Source organism: Eurypyga helias, unplaced genomic scaffold, assembly GCF_000690775.1.
Source record: "Eurypyga helias isolate BGI_N326 unplaced genomic scaffold, ASM69077v1 scaffold7239, whole genome shotgun sequence".
NCBI lineage: Eukaryota > Metazoa > Chordata > Aves > Eurypygiformes > Eurypygidae > Eurypyga > Eurypyga helias.
Genome location: NW_010272669.1, coordinates 113523 through 133413, shown reverse-complemented (window position 1 = coordinate 133413; position 19891 = coordinate 113523). Strand labels below are relative to the sequence as shown.

General features: G+C 35.8%; 1 protein-coding gene across 1 annotated transcript in view; it reads left to right on the top strand.

The window, feature by feature from the left end:
- The window catches only part of DIAPH2 (diaphanous-related formin 2), a gene marked incomplete at both ends in the record, with an annotated part of 136788 nt that overhangs the window by 44530 nt on the left and 72367 nt on the right, over window positions 1-19891 (top strand). Inside the window, 4 exons of the mRNA XM_010159202.1 lie at window positions 1569-1670; window positions 3201-3295; window positions 9406-9507; window positions 16381-16620. Of these exons, the coding sequence (XP_010157504.1) occupies window positions 1569-1670; window positions 3201-3295; window positions 9406-9507; window positions 16381-16620 (539 nt within the window). The remainder of the gene's footprint in view (window positions 1-1568; window positions 1671-3200; window positions 3296-9405; window positions 9508-16380; window positions 16621-19891) is intronic.

The window sequence follows — 19891 nt, the reverse complement described above, 5'->3', positions numbered from 1 at the left end:
GAATCATGTCTCGCACCTGTCCCAACAGGCACAGATCTAGGCCTTTCAACAGATTCTGTTCATCTAACAGAACTCATAACATGTATTGCCTTCTCATGGGACAGCTGATTTTTAACTCTTGGGTATTTTTGTTGGTTTTCTTTGACACCTGATATTATTTCCTTGTCTAATTGAAAACGATTAGTAATACGGCTGGGATTATTTCATGGAATGTTGCTTCAGGATTTTAAATGGTGTTATTCTACTTAAAGGGTCAGTGCTGGTGGGAATTCTGAGTATTATCTGTGTATTGTCAAGTTGGTGTGTAGCTCTGTCCCTTTACAAAGATAAAGCAAGATGGTCATACTGTGCAGTTAAGCTTGCAGAATAATGGCAGGGCAAAGGGAGAGCAATATTGCTTTGTTGTTGAATTGTCTTTTCTGTTTAGCTTTTTCTGCTTTAAGCTTTTTAGAGGTGGCTGGGGATGAAGGAATTGTCCTGTACCAGCTTAGTTAATGCTGCTATGAAAATGCCCGAGGTAAACTAATTATCCAAGGGGTAGAAACCGGGTAGAATTATTTTATGCCAGATGTTTTCCTAGTGGTAATGTGTATAACGAGAGAAATAACTCTTTTCTTTGTTATGTTGTAAAAAGAAGTTTAAACTGGGGTTTTGGTGTTATTCTTCATGCTAAAAATTAACATCTTTTCTTAGGTGACACCTGTAATGAAACCCATGCTGATAAATTAGTACAGTAAAAAACAATGCTCAGAAAAGAAAGGTGTTTGTAGTCTGTTTAAAACTTCCTCTTAATGTGACTTCTAAGTTTTCCAGCCACTTTTGAATAACTTAAAATGCTCATTAAGCTTAATTCGTGTTAAGCATGTTTCTTTCTTGAATGCCAAATGTGTTATGTGATATTTAAACGGAAATAATTCCTTATTAATGGATTTACTTAATTAATACTTAATAAAATTATGTGAAAATTAAATATGTTAAATTATGCAAAAATGCATAAACTTAAAAATACTGAATATAAGGCTAGCAATCCTTGCTAATGAAAAATAAATAATTTTAAAATCTGTGGTATTTTCTTATTTGTGTTTCGCTCTTTAGCAGTGACAAAATAAATAATAAGTAAAAACCTACCTCTGTGTAGTGCGATAAATCTCAAATGATTTATCTTATTGGTTTTGAATTGAGAACTTTAAATGGTATTTTGAGTTATTAATATTTCAACAGAGGGCACTCATGTGCTTTGAGGTAACACCAAAGCACTGCATTTTTGAAAGTGCTTGGAATAAATTGAAGACAACAAATTTTGTGGGTTAAAATGTATAAATATAATTTGATAGTGGTCGGGAAAATTGGTCATTGTCATAATAACATTTCCATCTCATGTTCCCCCTAATTTTGTAAATTTGCTTTGTTTCTTTGGCTATTTTACAGTACTTAGAGGCAGTGCATTCATTTTGCCTTGAACTGCCTCTAATAGATGCATTATGGCTTTCTAGCTGAGTTGCTATTAGTCTGTTAAGATTCAACAGTTGTAATAGTGAATCACAATTTAATAAATACATTCTTTCCAGCTAAAAAGGCAGTAGAAGAATCAGAAGAAAAGAAAATAGCTCAGTCAAAGAAAAGGATTAAAGAATTAAGAATTTTGGATGGAAAAACCGCACAAAATTTATGTAAGTGATGTCACATGCATTAGGCGACTATCTAATCAGCATATATATACAACTGTTCTTAAATGTTCTTTTTTGTTTACATGTGCAATATTCCTTTTCTAAACACTGGCTTATGTAAACTTGAGTCTTATGTTCAGAAATATTTTATGTACATATGGTTTGAATTCACTGTACAACTTCGGAAGACTTAAAGTAACATAGAAATATGGTGTAGACTTACATGTTAATGAATGAATCACCTTGTTGCCACAAACATCTTTCATTAAGTGCTTTAGACTAGAAGTATAATTAAATGGTAATCATTGGTTCAGGGAAGGCACTGTGTTTGTAGATTTTGTGGCTTGAGGTTGATAGGCCATTCCTAATGATGCTTTCTTGTTGGAGGTGTGGAGAAATAGAGCTTGATGGGCATTAGACTTTTAAAGAGAAACATCACAAAATACACTGTTAGGTGCAAATACTAGTACTGTAAATCGTGAGGAAAACAATCTCACCTCTTTATTTCCTTTTTTTTTTAAAATTTGCTGCTTCTGTATTCATTTATGTAGTGGAATCAATCATTAGGAGTACTGGATTCTTTGATTTGAATTAGAAATACCATAAAATGTCACTATTCCATTTATGCCTGTGGCAAAGGAAGTGTGTAACACCAAATCTGTGCATTGTTTATTACCACATCCATGAGCACATTTTCTTAAGCAGTAAATGAACTATGACACAAGTTCTATAAAACTTCAAGTTCTGAAAATATAGATGCAGGAAAATCCACCACAGTAGTTGGGTTGAATATAGAGCACTTTAATAAACTAGTATGCTAATCCATCTGTTAGAAATACTTTGTAGTTCATTGAATGGGGCTCTGTTGAGATGTTACAACATCCTGTGATCAAATAGCTTTGAGAACTCCATCTTTGAAAGGTGTACAATATACTTTGTCTCTTGTGTTAAGTTTAGTTACCCTAAGATGTGATAGAGTTAAGGGATTGTGTGTTGTTTTTTTGGTCTTTGACTACCTTTTTATTATCCTTTTGACACGGAATATTTTCTAGAATGTCATGTAAATATCACTCAGCCTATTGCAAATGCAGTACAGCTATTCATACTTGGTTATTAAAGCTAAAAATAATATAAAAAGTCTTCAGTTGGCTGAATGAATCTTTTTAAGTAGTAATGCAGATGTTGCCATTTATAAAAATAGGAGGTCATTGGTAGAGACAAGTAACACTGCTAGGAGGAGGCTAGCAGTGCTAGCAAGGCTAGTAATGGAGGCTGATTAAACAGTTGAAAGTGTTTTCACAGTTTCATTTCTTAGAGATGAAATTCATTCTAAGTTGAACTGCAATAGTGTGCCTCATCTAGCATTTGTTTTATGTAGGAAACTTCTTAGTTGTTTTATATAGGAAACTTCGTAGTTGTGAATCATCTTAACTTGGATCAAGATATGACTTTTAGTTGCTAGAAATTAAGATTGCGTTTTTATATCAATCTTTTTGACCTTTTTGATTCTAATTATTTATTACTGAATTACAGCAATATTTTTGGGTTCTTTCCGGTTGCCTTATGAAGAAATAAAAAATATAATTTTAGAGGTTGATGAAGAGAAGCTGAGTGAATCTTTGATTCAGGTATGTAAAAGTATCTCTGGTTTTGTTCATAGCTTGTTTTCCATGTAAAAATGCTGTAAAGGTATAAGAATTCAAGAGTAAAAATAGTGTAAAGTTTTCCTGGCTATCAGTTACAAGTGTGTCAGTTGTTTATTGTTTTGTTTATTTTACTTTTACTTTAGAATGCAGTCACATATAGCAGTAAAACTGTCTTTAAGGCAATCTCTGATAATGCTAGTTTTTCAGTTTCAAAGGCAAACATTTACCAGATTCAGGCTGGTGGATAATGAATTTTCGTCAGGCTTCTTGTGGAAACAATTCTGCTTGTCATTAATGATAGATGAATCTACCTGAATGTTTTGGGATACTGCTACAACCCAAAAGCCATCTATACATCAAACTTGCGCTCAAGCTGCTTTGGTCTTATTTTGAGCCCGAAATCTCTCAGCAGGAGAGAAAAAAGTATGGAATACAGCTTGTTTACATCTCTGATTTCCTCACCGTAGGAGGAGAGCATGTGTGTACACTGCCCCTCATGATCAACAAACTCATGGGTTGAGATAAGAACAATTTAATAATTGCAATTAAATGAAATAAAACAATTTTAGCAATAATGCTAATAATATACAATGAAAATAATGGAAAGGAAAACAAATTATACAACTGCTCACCACCCACCAGCAGACCAAGAGCCAGAGCTGGAGCCGGGGAGAGAGAGTCCACCCCTGGCCCAATCCCCAACCCTTCATATACTGAGCATGATGTTTCATGGAGTGAAATACTCTTTTGGCAGTCCAGGGCAGCTGTCCTGACCGTGTCCCCTCCCAGCTTCTTGTAGCAAAGGAGTTGGGAACACAGGCACAGCACCAGAAACTGTAAGTTCTTGGCTTGGTACAAACACTCCTCAGCAACAACTGAAGACGCTGGCGTTATCAATACCCTTCTCAGTACAAATCCAAAACACAGCCTCACAGAAACCCAAAACATAGCTTCATGCTTGCTAATGTGTAAGAAAATTAGCTCTGTCCCAACTAAAACTAGTACACACCCCAGTGATACTGGTGTTGAATTGGTTTATTTTAATATCGTACACAGATTCAGATTCTAGCTAACACCCTGGGCATCACTTTATCTTTTTGTTCTTTCGTGTCTCCTGCTTGTATTATTACAAGTTTGTAAAATCAGAAATCAACAAGGAGGGGAAAAAACCCCACCTTGAATACCTCAAAACAGAATAGTGTCATATCGCCATAGTTATCTATACAACACATATCTTGAGACCTAGATAAACAGAAATAGGGTGTACTGTGTTATGCTGAACTATAAGGTCGTGATCTTGCATGTTAATTGTAAAATGCTGGAAGTTGTAATGGTTTCTTATCAGTTGGAAATGATTGAGGAGAAGTAACCGTGAGTCTGTGCTCAACAGGACACATAGAGCTGCCACTGCAGGGTAGCTGTGTGTGGAGCAGCTAAGCCCTCACCCAGCCTCAACCACTTGCCCTGACCTTCTTGTCAGTGTGGAGGGGTGCAGATTCCCCACCCCAGTCTACTTGCAGAATGACCAGCAGAGGTGGCTTTCAAGATGCGTAAGCACTGTTCTATAGTAGCTAAAACACTGCTGTGTTATCGACACTGTTTTGGTCACAAGTCACAACTCCACTGTATGAGCTGCTATGAAGAAAATCGACTTCATCCCAGCCAGATCCAGTGCATCACAAGAGAAGGCAAATGTGATTACAGGGTGTCTCAGGTCAAGTATTTTCAGTAGAGAGGATAATTAATATGCTTTTGAATAATGCACTTGTAAGATTTTATCTGAAATACTCGATACATTTAACAAAAATGAATTTAAAATGGAGACACTGAACTTAAAAACTACTTAAGATGATTGAGGGATGGAGAAACGGTCTGCAGAAGGAAGCTAGCAAAGATTGGTTAGATTAGATCAGCAAAATAAATAGCTGAGAGGGGATGTGACTGTATGGGGAGAAGAGTGATGTGCTTAAGCATTGGGGAGAAAAATGAACTAAAAGGCAATATTAACACCAGGATAAATGTATATGAATTCACCATGAATGCAGCTATCTAGAAAATCATCTGCCTGTAATCTTCATCAAAACTGAGGCTTTGGAGATTGGTCCATTCCTGAAGGGAATGATGTGGCAGCATTACCTCTGATAGCAGGGAGATTTAGCTGATAACCTGGAAGACATTCTTTCTGTGTTTCTAAAGATGTTCTTAATAATGTATTGGGGTAAATGGGCTGTGTCATCTGTTTCACGTTCAGTCTATTCCAGATTATTTTTATTCTAATATTCTGAGTTATTAACTAATTTACTGGTTCAGTAGTTTTCAATAGTAGTGATTAGAACAGTTTTACAAAGCAAACCTTGCTTTCTTTCATGCTTAGCAAAACTTGTACTTTATAAAAATGTACATGTAGAAACCACTTTGTTCCAACTAGTAAAGTGGTGAAAGCTAAGTGAGTATATCATAACTGAGCATATAGAGAAGTGTTTTTTGAGTTATGCTTCTCAAGTCCTTGTTTCTCACTGCTTTTCAAGCTGACGTAATATTTACTGCAATTAATTGGGTTAATCAGTTTGAAAACATGGTAGACTATATACTGTTGTAACTCTTCCTTGAGGAAAACACTCTAGGAAAAAATCTTCTCAATTCCTGGTGTGTCTTTGAGACACAGTGTTCCTGTAAACGTACAGTTGTCAAACACCATGATTAACAGAATTCAGGGCATTGTGACAGAGAGGAGTGAGCGGTAGTTTGATTAGATTAGCAAAATACATAGCCGAGAGGGCGTGTGACTGCGTTATAACTGTACGGGGAACAGAGTGATGTTTATAAGCACTACGGAGAAAAATTAAGTAAAAGGCAACGTTAACACCGGAAATGAATCTATATGAATTCATCATGAATGCAGCTATCTAGAAAAGTGGCTGCCTGTAATCTTCATCAAAAGGCTTTTCACAAGGACTTGTAGTGACAGGACAAGGAGTAATGGGTTTAAATTGAAAGCAGGGAGGTTTAGATTGGACATCAGGGAAAGATTCTTCACGGAGAGGGTGGTGAGGCACTGGCACAGGTTGCCCAGAGAAGCTGCGGATGCCTCATCCCTGGAAGTGTTCAAGGCCAGGCTGGATGTGGCTTTGAGCAACCTGGTCTAGTGGAAGGTGTCCCTGCCCATGGCAGGGGGGGTGGGACTAGATGGCCTTTAAGGTCCCTTCCAACCCAAACCATTCTGTGATTCTATGATAGTTTCAGCATCTTAATGTCAGCCTTAGACTTGTACTTCTTTTAATGTAAACAATTTTTATTTACCCTGTTTTTATTGAAACCCACATCATGATGAATACATTATGAAACTCTGTTTCTTAAAAGTACTGACAAGGGTTGAAGTATTTGATCACTGAACGCTTCAGCTTCTTTTTAAGTTGTTCAATACAATTGATGAAAGCAGACTTCTAAACACAGGCACACCCCCTGCAGTGCTAGTAGAGCCAAACTCTTAACAAGGTGAGGGTAAAAGGAATCAATGTGTTAGCTCTAGACCATTAAAGGGGTGTGGATGAGGAAAAAGAAACTATCAAGCATGCTAACAGATTTTGGTTATATGGCTAAAATAAGTGGCTGTTTGAGTAGTAGATACTTGTATTTCTGCATTGATAGAAACAATCATGTTTTACATTTCTGACAAATACCATGAAATTATTGATGACAGCATTTGGTAAATATCCTACCTAATGAAAATAGGTTAAAAAAATAGCATTAGTTAGTTCATGTCTTTGATCTTTACCAGCATTAAACAGTCAGTCAAATGAGCAAGAAACTCAGGTTTGAGCACAAGGCCATGGCTTAGTTGTATGACATCCAGGTGAATTTGATGCTTGTCTCTGTCAAGTATATTGAACTCTGCTCGCTGAGACACTCAATAGCTCCCTGGTATAAGTGTAAAAAATCTTACTCTAATGGGGATGCTTTGTATGAGACTGCTTGTCATCTTTATTTTTCCTTATTAAGGTGGGCGAATGTTTGATTCTTTCAGCTTGGAGAATTAAGTTAGCTATTACTTACAAATTCAATAAATTAGACTGATGCCTTTCTGAAAGTTGTACCTTAATGCCTACTTCATCAAGGCTGGTAGAGTGATCAGTAATTAAATCTCCTAACGAATGAAAATATTGCAAGAGTGATGGCAAGATTGGTATGTTCTAAAAATAAGATGTGTACCTCTCATAGTGCAGGTTTTCTCCAATTAAGATTTTTGTATCTAGAAAAATACACTTCTATAGTGCTGGTTGCTCTTCTGATTTTTGAAAGGCACGTAACTTTTTTTCGTATCAGTCTTTAAGTGACAGTGATTATTGGTTCTCTAATAGTGTCAGTGTGCATATCCCTTCTGTTTTATTCCTATCTTAGGGGAACACGTGGCAACACACGTTTTCTGGTGGGAGGGGAGGAGAATTGCTGTGCTAATAACCTAAGCAGAAGAGCTTTAAGTGAAAGCAGCACGTTCTGAAATGTTTTACTTCTTTAACTACTGTTGCAGAAAGTATCAGAAGATTTAATTTTTGTAGTCTAGCACATTGCCTTATCTTCATTAAAATCTGAGTTGTAATTAAAATAATAGGGAATTGTATATTCCATAGCCAAATTCTTGGATGTAAACCTCTCAACCTGATGGTGGTTCTACCATTTATGTATACAGGTTGCAGAGGGTGACTTCATAAATTAGGGGCTTCTTGTAGAAGCAAGTGGACATACCCCTTTTCTCTTTAATACTTCTGAAACCACTGTGGGTGTGTGTAGAAGAAAAATTACTACTTTTGGAAAGCATTTTTTTTGTAGTTATTTGGTACAGGAGCCAGCCTGCTGTGGAGTTGGTTGAATATCATGTTTGTTTTTCAAAAGTTATTAATAACAAAAGTCTGCTACTTCTTTGACATATTAAGTGTCTATAGATTATCCAGCATACAGAATCCTCCTCCTTTTCCTCCGTGGTTAGGCAATTACCCCACAAAAAAACCTCCTGAGGACCACACTGCGAAAGCAGTAGAGACTGTTCACCTAGACCCTGGAGGTATCTCTGCCTCTTTTCTATAGGTAAATGTCTCTTACTGAGTGTCTGGTTTCTTCAATGTCTGGTGCTTGCCCATAACTCAGCACCTGTTTAAGTTCCACAAAATCATACTTGCCTCCAAGCTACTACAGTAATTTGGATCCATATCCAGTATCCAAAATATTACATTATTTTTCTTTCCTATTTTTTTCTGTGGTCTTTAACATGAACAAAGGTAGCTAGTGGAGATTGATGAAGGAAACAAAGTAAAGGGCATCCTCTGTGTGTAATGATAGCAGCTAATAATATTTTATTACACCTTTTTTTTTGATCTTAAGTTTTGTGAACCTTTTTGAAGGCCTATTGATGCTTGTTTGAATGCGAATGTCTACTTTTCCCCTTGAATTACATGATTGTAAAATATAAGCGTATAAATACATATAAATATTCAATGAATTTAGCATATCTGTGTGTTGAGATGTTAAGATCATATAATAAATCATACGGTCTTCTTGGGGGACATAGATAAGATTTGAAGCAAGTTCTACATTTTGCTGCGTTCCAGTATGGTTGCTATCCAGAAGACCTGTAAGATTTGACAAGTTGGTCTTTTTTTGTGTAAGGTTTTTTAAAGTGACCTTTGTGTATAGTTATGTTGAATAATGTCTAAATATTTTTATTTTTTAGGTACTTATGTCTTGCTTTACACAGACCAGTTATTTCTTGAGTGATAGTTAAAGAACAAGATGCAGTCATAGAGGGGAAAAAAAGGCTTGTAGGTGGAGTATAATTCTTCACAGCATCTAAGAGTTTTGTGTAACTTTTTAAAACTGAAAAGGGATTCTTCAAACTAGAGAGTGTAACAGAGGTGCTGGTGTCTGTTAAATAATTACTGGTTTGATTTGATGTTTATATAGCATAAAACCTGCGTAAATTAAATAAGCTTCCAATAAGTTCCTCATGCATTTCCATGTTCTGGCATTTTAAGAGTGTTAGTTTAAGATCTCAGCTAGTTTAATATAACAAATTTAATATAATGGCTTGTTTGTTTTAGAACCTAGTGAAGAATCTTCCTGAGCAGAAAGACCTCAATGCCTTAGCCGAATTAAAGGATGAATATAATGATCTTGCTGAGCCAGAACAATTTGGAGTTGTGGTAGGTATTAATGTAATAATTAACTGAAGGGTTCTATGTTGTCAAATAAAATAAAGAGTTAAAAAAAAAGACTTTTATATTTTTATTTATTTTAAGTTTAAGTTATTTTGGTTAGTGCTTTTCTTAAGTTTTGCAGTAGGAAAAAATTACTATTTATTTATTGATGAGTAATAATCTAAAAATTTCTGTAAATGCGTATTAGGAGTTTTTCTGGAAGGAATTATGCTGTGCCATTAAGAGCAACAGGCACTACTGTGTTAGACCAAATCTTTTGTCTGAATGTCTTGTCTTACATGTTTATTAAAAAGTTATAGAGAACACTCTAGTTTCACGTAGTTAAATTTCCAAGAGTTCATAAAAGTCTCATGAACTCACTGGCACTGTGAACTTCAATAAATTTATTCTGTTGTATCAAAAACTGTAAGGTTTAATATACCTATAATATCTCATGTCATGTTTTATCCTTTGGTTAAAAAAACCCAGAAAGTTTATATACACATCTATAAGTCTGTATACAAACATAGGTTGTATCCATATATATGTAGAATATACATGGATACATACAAACACATAGAAACTTTCAAAACTGCTTTGGAAGAAGAGGTGTGGATTCATATTAGAACTGAAACTGTACATTGTATTGTGTTGCTTTTGCTAGTGTTCAGTACCTATATCTATTCCAAAAGTAGGGATATCAAGTATTCTAATGGCTCTGAAAGAAATTATAAAATTTGCGTAATTTACCCTAATAAATGCTGATATAAAACTGGAATGCTGGATAGAAGAACTCACCCATATATATAGCTATATATGGATATATGCAGCTATATATTATATGCATATAATCTGCATTATATTCTACGTACACGTATGTGGGTGTTTAAAAAATATGTTTAATGGCACTGGAGGAATACTTTGTTCCGTCTTTGTTATGCAACACACACTTTCCAAGTATCTAAAACAATGTGGGAGTCATTAGGACAGATGAAGACTCTTTCTATGAAGTCTATTCACTTACCTATTAAAATAAGCAGAGAAGTTCAGAAAATTGTTCATAATAACCTTGATTTAAAAGATTCCATAGACATTCCTCCGTTTTACTGCTCTTAAGTTCCTTAATGTTTTACCTGGTCTTTGCAACTTAGATCCTTTCACAGCTCTATGCCTTCTTATGCCACACCTTTCCCTTTATAAACCTCATACCTACCTTGTCTCTTCTGCTTCAACCTTTCTCCCTTACTTGGTTTCAGAGCATTACTCTATGGCTTTTCTCTCAGGATATTTCTGGAGTGGTATGCTGTTAATCTGCACGCACCCATCATGCTGCTCGGTGGAGGGTAGTAGTAAATTACCCTTCTGCTGAGGAAAGCTGTGATAGCAGCTCTGCATACGAGTTTTCAGAACTGGAGTAATGATACCCAAACACTTCTGCAGAGATGATGTGCCGGCTGCTTTTTTTTGTGGATAAAATTATTTACCCAGTTTCACCTTTGTGCAGAAGGTATTTTGAGAGATAATCATTAGAGTCTGCAACTTCTTTAATCACCTCGTCTGAAATTTTGGTGGGGCATAGGACAGGCAGGATCAGGTATTGCATTTTGCACTAATTTGGTCATAGTTGACTAATGGCCTTTTCACTTTGGGTATGTGCTAATATGCTGCTGGAAATGAAAGACTGAAACTAAATGTAAAGTGTAATTATTATGGATATCAAAAGGCTGATCCAAGACAGTAGAAATCTTTTTTCTAAAGTAAAGAAAACCTACCAAAAAAGTAAAAAAGCCTATTTCATTCTTTGCCACACATTTAACTTCCTCTTGGTTAGATGAGTATGAATTTGGTAAGTAAAAGAAGATAACTGATAATCTAATTAAACTCTGTGTGCATTGGCTGCACAATGAGTACAAATGACAGTGCAAAAGCTTTCTGTCATCAAATGTGAAGTACTGAGATAGTACAAAACCTAAGCATGTGAGACCACTTGGAGAATGTTTTTGTTTCGTATCCAGAAGATTATTTACCGCCAGCTCAGAAGATCCACAGGCTAGAAGGAATAGTTCTTTTGCTTTGTCTTGGTGTAGTGGTAAACCAGAAGGATTTAATAAAGCTGCTAATATATAAGTAGTGTGTGTTAAGTATGTAAAGATAGCAAGTGTTTTTATACACTTTTTACCAGGGTTTGAATTCATGTCAATTTATCTTTTACTGTTAGATGTCTGAAAACCACTTTAACTGAGAGAAGCAGCCTTGGGGTTTGGCCACTGTTGCATAGTTGTGTATGTGGTTGGTTTTGGGTTAATCAGGTGTCTATCAGTTAGGTTTAATGCTTATTCTTTTTTCCTCATTCTTTTCATATAGTAGCATGATTTGGTTTTTTTTCTTGTAATCTTTCATTCTGGTTCTGCTGGCAGTGTCTTTCCCAGGAAATTATACAGCTTAAATGAAAGTCACTTGAGAAACTGTATCGTCTCTATTGTTTGTCTTAAATATCTGGGAAATGTGCATTTATCTGATTTGTGATTACTACTGGATTGAAACTAACTGGTCCTTGTTTTTTCACTCAACTGTATTAAAATGTTGTAAAAGTATTCTTATTTTCCAACAGTACTAATGTAGTCATTAGACTGACTACAGAAAGTTAGAAAGAATGGAAAAGTATTTAATGGATAATTAATTAGGAAAAAATACTTAGTTGAACATCTCCAAATGGTGATGTTTGTGTTATGAAGGGACTTGACTGGAGTCCTTTTTCGCTATGTGTTGGATTAATTTCAGAGTTTTGCAGTAATAATAATCTTAACCTTGATGTTAAGAAGAGTATGTGTGGGAATAGAAAAAGAGAGAAAGATGTTAAGGAATATTTAAAATGCATACCCTTGTTCATTTCTAAATTTATCTGTGTTAATTTTAAAGAGATATTAATTGGATAATCACTGGGCCCATCACATTTAATAAAGGTTAGAATAAGTTGCTTGAAATTTGTGTAGAAAAATATATCATACTTAGTAAACGATTAACTTAGTAGAAGATGCGAATAACTTAATAATCAGTGGATTTGTAAATGCAAAATAGAATTGAATGAAATGTTAAAATTTGTTATAACTTCAAATTAGTTATTGGAACTGTTTTTGAAGTTATATCATGGGATCAAAAAAGGCAACACCACTTCATTTATAGAAAAATTTGCATTGATGTTCAAATGGAGCAAGAAAGACAAGATTAAGTGAATCAGCTTAAAAAAATAGGCAGAATGTTCTCTGATTTTTAAATGTAAAACTTGTGTTTACACAAATATGGAGTTAATTTTATTATGTCATGGGAACAGCTGCAACTTCACTAACGATATTTGCTTTCAATTTTGGTTCCAGTTGAACAGTTCAATATTATAACAGCATAAGTCTCATCTGTGCTATAAAGTGTGAGTACCAACCATTTCCTGTCAACTCGGAGGAGAGGCTAATTAAAAAATACATCTTTTGCTATGCTAGTTAACTCAGAAAACTTTACCCACTTTCCTTGACTGCCAACTGTGAGTTTTGAAGTAAACTTAAAAGGAATATTACCACTTTTAAAAAGATCACCCACAATAATTTGGTGCAAATTTTAATAAATAACTTCAGTGAGCCAACAAAACAAGTGACTGGAACTGACCAAAGAATTCCCTTTCTTGTGAGTGTTCTAGAAAAGTAGAAGGTTTTTTTTTCTGATTTCTAGTGAATGCCAAAGTTCCTTTGGCTGTTAAGAACTCGGTTGTCAGTAATGTCATTGTTAATGCAAGCAGGTAAGTTTCACTGAGTAGCTGTGAAGACTTGCAGATTCTGTGACCCTTTTTGCTGTACAGTCAGGATTAGCTATCCTTAGCAGTTCTTGCGGGGAGGTAGACAAAATGGGAAGAATTGCACAAGTTTATTGCACCTGCATTGGTTTACAGTCATTCAGTTATTAATTGAATTTATTTTCCACTTGGTTTGCCTTGTTGTAAATTCTAGAGCTGCTGAGGAATTAATCTTTCTTGAACATCGCTAAGGAAAAAAAAAGAAAGTAGCTATTAAATATGTTATAGATAAGAGGCTGAGTACCTTGTTTGAGTAAGTTCACAAATTAGTATCATGGTAATGTCAGCTTTTTTCCTTAGGAAGTGAGGCAAATTTATTTGTGCTTTTTGCCTCTTTCTCCAATAACCTTTGATCCTACTTTTAATACAGGGCTTGAGAATTGTATGGTGATAGTAAACAATAAAGAACTGAATTAAGATCTTGATTAGGTAGAGAATTCAGACAAGGAGCTTTGTGAAAGCCCAGGAGGTGAAATAATCGCATGCAGTCCAATGTTCAGAGTTTGCTGGAAAAGAAGTACTCATTTTTTTGCTGCTTTAACTGTTTGAGGTGGAAGCTAATGTTACTCTTACATACACCTATTTGAATGTTTTATTTCATATATGCCTTTCACACTCATTTTTTAGACCTATAATTGATGTGACCTTTTTCTTAGTGAATATAATCATTGCACCTGACCTATTTACAGAAGATTCCTCTAAATTCATTATGTTTATCAGCCATTCAACATGTGCATTTAGCAACATGCATGTGGAAGAGAAACTGGGGCAAGGTGGGGAAGGAGGAAATAAAATAATATGTGTTCATCTTCTGTTGATACATAGAGACGATAATATATATGAAAATGTTTTGAATTGTAGGGAAGCAACCTGCTTGAAACAGCTGTTATGAAATTGTCAAGATACTTTTAAAGTATTATGCAGATCAGGAAACAAACAAAACTTACTACTGGTTTCGTAGTCAGTGCCTTGCAAAACAAATGAATGGTCAGTGTTCTGTGACACTTTACGACCTTCAAAACGAAAGAAAGTACAGACTGACTCAAGTTTTGTGAAGGATTATTTTTCACAAGTGTTTAGGTTGCACTGTTCAGCTGGCTTATACGTTTTTGTTGCGCTCTGTTTTCAGGATCTAAAGCTTTTGCCAACTTTTTCTATGCAATTTTGAGTACAATCAGTAATTGGAGACTGTTCTAAAAAAGTTAAAGCAAATTATGGGATTAATTTCAATTTCCATCTACGGCAGCTCAGTGAAGGTAGATCTTTCAAGGCAGATGTTTCTGGTATGGTATTTCTGAAATAGAGAATGATTAGAAGAATAATATTTCAAGACTTTGCATGATGTTGGCTTATAGAGGCTCACAGAGAAATTTGTGACAATGGAGTTATGCTGAAATGCTGATTTTCTGATCCTTTCCTTTTCCTTGTTCCAGTTGGATCATATGAATTGTTTGAGACCATCTGGAGTGCTTCATATTTATGTTCATTTTAGTATAAATTCATCATTATTCAGGCCACCCAAGTCTTCCTTGTGAAAATTGTTGCTGCTGTTTCTGGTGGCTGGCTCTGGAAGATACCATCAGTAGGAAAATCATGGTTCCTCAAGGAGCCATGGTAAAGCTTTGGGCAACAGAGACGTGAGCTCATAAAAATCTGTTTTGATAGCCAAGATCTGTGATATGTCACATAACAAAGCTTTTCTTTCAGGGGGACAAAGTGCTTCAGGAACACCACTGATAGTGAATACATTGGGGGAGAAATCTTTCTGTATTCTGCTATTTAAAATTAGGAGTTAGATTTGGAAGGTAATCATTCTTGTATTTAAATGAAAATTTTTAAGTGGATTAAAAATTTTCAGTACGTTTTTTTCTCTTTAAATCTCTCTTGTGCGCTATATCCACTGCTAAGAAGGAAGAAATATTACTGATCACTTGTGCAAAATATGAGAGACATGGACATATTTTGGAACCTAGTGTAAAGAAATTGGTATTGAGGATTTAAACTAATGAATTGCTATTATAGATACTTTTCAGTATGTCTGTCATTTCCCATATTACTATGCTGTGATTTATAACCTCCCATCTTTTTATCAGGTCAGGAAGGAATTAGTCCTTTACTACCTTTTTCAAAGTTTCTGAAACATAAAGGTGATAGCATCTTGGGCAGGAGCTTTACAAAATTTCTTTAAAAGGATAAAAAGACGAGAGGTTGAAAGGTAGGCAGTATGTTGCCTATGAAATTATGTAGAGCTTGTCATGAATTTTAGCCAAAAGCTCTTTATCCACCTCTGTGATTCTGTAATTCTAACGTGAGCTGGCTTTCTATAAATATCTGACCAGCAAAGCATGATCTCCTGTGTCTCAAACTCACTTAGGTGTTCCCATGTGCTTCCACAAGGGTCCTTAAGAACTGATCATCGCTCTCCCCTATTGCTCTCCCAGTGACCAAGAGCAAGTTGAGCACTTTGTGTCAGCTCAGAGAGTTTAAAAATGGAAAGTATAATTCTTTAGCTTACTCAGATTGAAGTGTAGCGGTTTGCATCTGTGCTGGTATCAGCACACACACTTGAGAGATTATTCTACCGTTTCTGACGGAAGAAATACTGAGAAGCTTCGTTTTCAGAAACTGGTAAATACCAGAGTTCAAGGGTAACTTCACTGGAGATGTGATGAAATATTGACTGCGTGTACCTTCAGGCTGATTCTCAGTTCTTGTTAACTGGTGGAAATGGCTTCTATTGCCTTTGCTGGGAGGAAGGGTTTAGGCAGTGTGTGTTTGTTGCCAGTGAATTTGGGATTGACAAGTTAAATAGTTCGGTAAACACAAAGCACTTACTTATTTTTGAAATGTTGCTTCACAGGCAAAGCATATGGTTTTGGGAAGAAGACCTGTGGCAGGTACAGATTCCTGGAAATACTAGATAGGCAATGAAAACACAGAAACTGTAGTCTCACAGGCTGCATAATACTGGTTTTTTATGTAAGTTGTTTTGCTTAAATAGCTTTTGTTTTTCTGATTTAATGTCTCTTATTTTGTAGATGAGTTCAGTGAAAATGTTGCGGTCACGTCTCAATGGGATCCTCTTCAGGCTTATGTTTGAAGAGCACGTGAACAATATCAAACCTGACATTATGGCAGTTACACTGGCTTGTGAAGAGCTGAAGAAAAGTGAAAGCTTTAGTAAGCTTTTAGAGTTAGTGCTCTTCCTTGGAAACTACATGAACTCTGGCTCCAGAAATGCACAGTCTCTTGGTTTTAACATCAGTTTTCTTTGCAAGGTAAGATGAAGCAATAAAATTTCTAAGTGCAGATTCATGAAATTTATGACATGTGAGCAAGTACCCTAAACAGAAAAACATTTAATCAATGTTGTTAACAGACTGCACCTCCTTTTTTAATAATGGATAAACAAATACCGTGTCAACGTTTCTAGGATGGTCCCCTGCTATAACTGTCTATCTCAGTGCAATGGCCATTTAAGGCAGTTGTTTAATTGTGGGTCTGGTCTGACTCTTTCTGGAGTATACCAGTGGAACAGCCTTTTTGATCTAAATTTTTTCAGCTGTCATCTTGTCAATAGAATGTACTTAGAGGTCTGAATATGTTAAGCAGCTCTAGCTACTAGTCATTGTTATCCTAGGTCTACTTTCAATTGTAGTGGCAAAGTATGGAATGCAACGAGAACATTAGAACCTGTAGCAGTCAGAATTTAATGTGCTGTGCTTGCTTGTTTGTGTGGTAAAATGTGTATAAGGCATTGATCTGAACATGATCATCTCACATTGTACCTTTAAAAGTTCCATTAAAATAAAGGAATGCAACATTTGTAAACAGATTAAAAAAAAAAAAAAGGTTAGCATAAATTTTGTAGAGGAATTTTTCAGTTATTTTTGTTTGGTCCAATCAGAGGGTCCAGGTTTCAAGTCCCTTTTTTGGGGACCATGAGGAAATCTGTTATATAACTCAAGGAGATTTGACCTTGAGGGAAGATAATATTTCATATACACAGTAGGTCTGATCTGACATATTTCAGTAAAGAAAGACTCACAGATTCACAGAGTGGAAGGGGTTGGAAGGGACCTCTAGAGATCATTTAGTCCACCCCCCCTGCCAGAGCAGGATCCCCTAGAGCAGATCACACAGGAACAAGTCCAGGCGGCTTTGGAAAGTCTCCAGGGAAGGAGACTCCCCCCCACCTCTCTGGGCAGCCTGTTCAGTGCTCTGTCACCCTCACAGGGAAGAAGGGTTTCCTCATGGTCAGGTTGAACCTTCTGTTCTCCAGTTTATGGCCATTGCCCCTTGTCCTGTCACTGGACACCACTGAGAAGAGCCTGGCCCCATCCTCCTGACACCCACCCTTTAGATACTGATAAGCATTGGTAAGATGCCCCCGCAGCCTCCTCTTCTCCAAGCTGACCAGACCCGGCTCTCCCAGCCTTTCCTCATGTGGAAGGTGCTCCAGGCTCTTCGTCCTCGCAGTGGCTCTGTGCTGGACCCTCTCCAGTAGCTCCTTGTCCTTCTTGAGCTGAGGAGCCCAGAACTGGACACAGCACTCCAGGTGAGGCTTCACCAGCATGGAGTAGAGGGGGACGATAACCTCCCTCTGCTTGCTTTAGTTTAATACAAAGTTGTTGCTAACTTCTGGTAAAATATAAAACCATCACCTGATAAATACTTTCATTCTTTAATAGCTTTTTTAAAGAAAGGCGAAGTTGAAGTCTCGTTTTCATAAATCTAGTGCTTGGTTTTCTTTTCAGTACTAGTGGACCTAAGGGAAAATTAATGTTTTACACAGGAAACTGCTTGTTGCTGAGGGGGAGGGGAAAGGATGGCTGTGCCTGAATGGTACTGTAGCATAGTGTGATTTGAGAAGGTATTCTTGCACTCCAGGTGATAGATTATGAATTGCTGTCAATGCAAATCTCACAGATGTTGACACAGCTCATGTAGATTGACTTTTCTGCAATTTGTTCTCTACTGAACTGAGCAATTGCTGAAGCATAGCTATCTGTGCTTACAGCTAAATTCCATTTAAAATAACTGAGACAAAAATCTATGACTATTTAATTCAGCCTTGCCCTCAGAAGCAAAATCTATTTGTTAACTTTTTTTTGTTTTCAAGACAGATATTTCTGAGGGAAGTGTTCTTTTATTTGGTGTGTGTGTGGTGTTTTTTGTGTTGGTGTTTTTTGTTGTTGTTGTTTCCCGTCCCTGTGAAATTTAGAGGAAATACTTAAACATTCTCAGTAATAAAATGTTGGCTGTGCTGTTGTGTTTAGGTACTAGGTGTGTTTTGTTATGAGGTGAGGTCTAAAAATAATATAAAGACAGACAGTGATGGTGGTTAGAGCAAAAATTAAGATCTTAGCAAAATCTAGACATGAAATTGTATCATTAATAGCTCTACCTATTGATTAAATCTTATGAAACTATGACTCATAGGTTCCAAATTCAAAACAAGTCATTTAAGTTAATGGAAGTGCAGATAAGTTTCTCCAGACAATGACATGTGCATTGTCTGCAATTTAGATTTATTGTTTATTACTCAAGTTAAAAGATATTTTCTGCTATTTAAAACTCTGGTTTTCATTGCTTTAGCTATTTGCCATTCTAATTTGAATTAGATTAGTATAATAATGTGCTTTTTCAAGAGCATGTTATTTTTCTCTCAAATGGCTTTATACCTGTACTTATGCTTTAGTATTCTATTTAGAGAAGTAACCTTCTACTCCATTGATATTTCATTTTATAAATAAGAGATGTTTACACATTACTCACAATGGATATTTTTAAGATTATTGTGAAGAATACAAATTTATATTTGGGTAATGACTCTTTTTGAGTTAGTTATTTTCAACTGATAATTGCCTTTAGTTCGTTTGTTTAATAGCTTTCAAATTCTGCCTTCCCATTTTCCACTCAGAATAGTAAGGTGGCTTTATTGACTCTGTGTTACTAACTAACAGTACACTCTGACAGGCCTTTGTTAACTGTTATGCATAATACAAAATATTCAACTATATCAGGTGGTAACACCTTTTGTAAGCACCGGCTTTAATATCTGTCTACAGCCACTTACTAGCTTTATTACATTACTAAAACAGTCTCAAAATGTGCAATTGGTCAATAACTGACCTTCACTGACAATGGAAGATTGTGTATGTGTAAGCATTGGTGAGCGTATTATCCTCTTTGCTGAAATTGTGCTGTGAATTAAAATTTCTAATTATATTTTGTGGGTGAAGAAGGCAGTAAGAGAAATAAGTGACATCTAACAGCAAGTACATGGTAGCAGTTGGTTTGTCAGCATCCTGAGGCTTACTAAATTTTGAAGACTCCGTGAACACTGAAAGTTCTCTTTTTTTGGTGTGTGTCTCTGGTGGCAGTTTGAGAAGGCACTGTTAGCATATTAGAGGCTGTCTTTGAATAATTTTCAGGTGTCTTTAATTCTTCTCCCAGGCAATATATTTCATTTTTCACACTTTTCTGGAGGAATTTGAGAGCCTTTATTTTTGTATTTTTATAGAATACCTGTGAATCATAAAAACT